The sequence below is a fragment of the Alligator sinensis genome, unplaced genomic scaffold (genome assembly GCF_000455745.1).
Source record: "Alligator sinensis unplaced genomic scaffold, ASM45574v1 scaffold574_1, whole genome shotgun sequence".
NCBI classification, from domain to species: Eukaryota; Metazoa; Chordata; order Crocodylia; family Alligatoridae; genus Alligator; species Alligator sinensis.
This window is the reverse complement of record NW_005842106.1, coordinates 682,375-686,358: the sequence shown is the minus strand read 5'-3', so window position 1 is coordinate 686,358 and position 3,984 is coordinate 682,375. Positions and strand designations below refer to the sequence as shown.

The following is a 3,984-nucleotide window of genomic DNA, read 5'->3' as shown; positions in this document are numbered from 1 at the left end:
CAAAATAGACTAACAAAAACAAAAAGAGGATTTGTGGGGAGGAATATATTGAAAGGAATGAATGAATGAATGAATATAATAACAAAACAAAAAGGTATAGAAAGAAAAAGGTATTGATGAATCCGACTTGCTAGGTTAGCAAGTAGGAAATGACTGATAGCCGTTTTTGTCTAACACTGCTGAGCTGCTTTAAGACACAGCTCAGTAACTGACCCCAAGGCAGAAAGCAGGCCAGTTCAAACAATGCTGCTTTTTATGCTGTTTTTCCATCCCTCCCCCAGACCACTGGAATTGGAAGGGACCTCAGGGAAGGATCAAAGTCAGTGATCAGCTACACAGTCAATATCAGAGCAGTCCTTCCCTCCTCTTCTCCCTCCCTCTCCTTACTTTCTGTTTTCCCTGCAAGCAAGCCCAGCTTCAGCTTCAAAACTCAAAACATTTCAAAACTTTCGAAATGTTTTGACTGCCTTCGTTTCGTGTTGAGGCTTTTTTGAAGTCTTTCATTTTGTTTCAATTTCGCTGTTTTGAGCTTGACAGGAGTCGAAACAGTGTTGAAATGAAACAGCCAGTGAAATTTCGCACAGCCTTACAGTAACCTAATAACACTGCACAGTAGAGTGTCGGTCAAAAACTATGCTAATACACTACTGTTAAAGTTTCCACATGGATATTATCTTTCATTTTGATCATTTAAGTGGACTAATAGAAAAGGATTAATAGCAAGTATTCACATATACATTTTTTCTTTAAAGATAAATCTTCTGACAAGGAAATGGATAATGAAAAGACAATTTATTAAATCTGACATTTATCATATTAGCCTCCAAAAATGATTAAATGTGGTCATAGTGATATGTTTGCATGCCACTTTTAATATTATTCAGTGTCTGGGTCCTATGTGACCATCAATTTTATGAACAAATACAATAAAAGAATGTGTACTGTCCTCTGGCTACTATACCACTCTATCCAGGCAGAGCACAGACCACCTACAGATGCTTCCTCAGCCTGACAAAGGGTGTTTGTACCTGAAAGCTTGCTAAGAAGAACTTTTCCAACCATTTGAGTTGATCTAATAAAAGGTATCGGACTTCTGCCAAAGAACCTTGTCTATAATAACGGAATACATTTGGATGACTTTGAGGACAGCTGTCAGACCTTCAAAAGGACTGGAAGAGTTGTAGTAATTGTTAGTGGTGGCCTATCTATCCTAAAATGTAAGAGAACCTGTGATAAATCCAGGGCAGAGCTCAAAAGAAATTGGCAGGGGAGGGAGGTGAAACTTTCAGGAAAACAGTCACTCCAATTACTTTTTGCAGAGCCAATCAGAAGTCTCATAACCTCTTGGACAGTATCCAAATAATTCTGGTTGGGAGAAATTCACCTGCCTGGGTGACTGTAGTGGGAATAGCCATTCTTTGTTGGTTTTGTCCAAGATAAAAATCCATTTTGCAGTGGTAACCTAGTCCTACAGCCAGTACCATCATCAAGGCTATCGTACATGTCCTTTTCACTCCTATTTCTAGGCTGCAGCAAACAGAAGCAACTACTGCACAGATAATGTAATAATCCAGATAAATGATCTTTTTTCCACTAAAACAGCAGGCAAGATTCTTTGGGTATGTGTCCCATTAACAACAGGGATGGAATTTTGGAAAATGAAGGTTCACACCTATGACTGCTGGCTGACAGAAGTCCGAGGAGAAAAGTAATGGAGATGCCCCAGGGCTCCTTTGGGAAGTATATGGAAATATGCAGGGAGTGAGAAAGAATCAGTGGATTGCAGAGGAACAGGTGAGATCAGTCAAAATGGGATAGCATGAAAGAAAGTGCCAGGTTTCAATGGTCAGAGGTTTGTTCAGTTTCCAGCCAAGCCGTACAAGTTCTAGCCAACAGCAAAGCCAGGTGAATGAATTATCTACTGTAGATTTGGCTCCAAAATAATGCAATATTTGTAAGATGATAAAAAAGCTACAGTAGTATGTAAAGTGTTTCCATGTGTGTTATCTTTTTTGTATATATTCAGTCAATGAGGTGGCTGCCAATATTTTAACAAGGGGCTTCCACTAAAAGGTTTCTCCTAGAACTGTCTCTCAAGGGGGCATATACTTACATAGAAGAGGGATTAGGCATTGGAGTATTTACTATTATTGTGTAATTATTTTTAAAACTAAGGCTTAAACTGGGTTTTTAACAGTTTTCACCACACACACAAGATCCGCACATGGAGGACTCCTTTATACCCTGATTTTTACCTTCCTGTCATTCGACGCTCAGGACCCTCCATATATTCTCTCATATCCCCAGACACTCTAAGGCAGGGGATCCCAACGTTTATGTGCCCAAAGGCACATTCAAATTTAAAAGAAAAAGCAGTGGGTGCCAATATGAATATTAAGGTATTTAGATCAATAGATAGTAAAGTATTTAGATCAATCTGATCAATCCTGTGTAGGCACCTGAATAAATCTTGGGGGCCACCCTGGCGTATGCAGGCACTGTGTTGGGAACCAGTGCTCTAAGAGATGTGTGAGTAAAGGGATGGATGTTCTTTACTGACCTTACTGTTACAAACTCACTGACAAAAGATGCACATATATGTATGTTTTTTATGGTGCCTAGGCACCAATTTTGGCTGGGATTTCCAGGAAATTCTGTAGCACAAATAATAAATAATAAGTAGATACTAAAACAGCTAGTTTTGATAGAAAATTCAAAAGCCCTAACAACTCTGAGTGAGGGAAGAGTTAGAAATGGCAGAATTGATAAGTCAGGCAACTGAAGCCCATTTTTAATAAAAATGTAAATGATCACAGGAAGGGTCAACTTAATGAGACAGAGCGAAACCCATCTTCCCTTTAAAATGTCAAGAGAGTTTTAGTAATGTGATGTTATCAACACCCTACTTTATCTTTGTATGAGCGGACATAAATGTTTCCTCTGAGCAGCTAAGGGTCAGATCAGATTATCTGAAGCGACTGATGTGCCTGTGCATGTAGTCCTGAAGGATGTTATGTTACCTTAAGACTCCATCCCAGTTAGGCAGCCCAGCACTGCTATCCCATCACAAGAAAAGAGAGAACACCTAGCCAGCGAAATGTACCGTTATGATTTTGTGTGCGCGCTTTGATGACGTCTCTTGGCTGGCCCCAGAGAGCGTAATGGGTCTACGATTACCACCTTGCCTACCATTCATCTTCCCACCCTCGCTCTCCACATACACGATGTATTCCACAGATCTAAACACTTCTCCATAGTAAAGTGTGTATCCAGTTTCCATTAAAAATCCTGCCTCCTCCCTTTATCCAGTCTATAAATCCTGACGTGGAAAATTAAGATTCAGTAATGTGAGGCATGGATTTCTGGGGGGGAAGGGAAGGGGAAGGTTGATCTCTTTTACCCGACCAAGTGTATGGCTGGAATAAGCTTCCCACTTGACTGGATGAGGAACGCCTTATATTCAAAAGCTTGTCTGACTTTATTCCAGTCATGCAGTTGGCCCAATACAAGAGTTCACTCGTCCAAAAAAATAAAAAAATAATCTATGCCTCTCATATAATCCCTAGACCATCAGAGCTACCACATCCCTCCAGCACTGTCATTAAACAGTGTATCAAATAACCCTGGAGAGGAGAAGGTTTCTGCAAAGGAAGGGGTGAAGCAGTTTGAGGGTTGCGGGTCTGGAGAGGAGGCTTTTGTAAAGGAAGGAGTGAAGCGGTTTGGGGGTTACGGGTCCGGAGGGCAGGCGGTTTCCACAACGGAACAGGTACCAGCTCGGGGGTCCCCGCTCTGCAGAGGTTTGCACAAGGCAACAAGCGGGTGGTTCGGAGTCCCGGTCCCCTCCCGTTGTCTCACGACCCTCTGCGCTCAAGACAAGACAGGCCAGGGACCCCTCAACACAGGATGCCCCGAGAGCCCGCCCGGCCCCGGGAGCCGGCTCGGCCGCAGGGCTGTAGGGGCGCGGGGAGGGCCCGGCCCGGCCCG

General features: G+C 42.4%; 1 protein-coding gene across 1 annotated transcript in view; it reads left to right on the top strand.

The window, feature by feature from the left end:
• The first annotated feature begins 1,842 nt into the window (after positions 1-1,842).
• Positions 1,843-3,984, top strand: part of WASL (Wiskott-Aldrich syndrome like) — a 74,000-nt gene continuing 71,858 nt past the window's right edge. Inside the window, exons 1-2 of the mRNA XM_006024523.2 lie at positions 1,843-1,852; positions 3,567-3,766. Coding sequence (XP_006024585.2) covers positions 1,843-1,852; positions 3,567-3,766 — 210 coding nt within the window. The remainder of the gene's footprint in view (positions 1,853-3,566; positions 3,767-3,984) is intronic.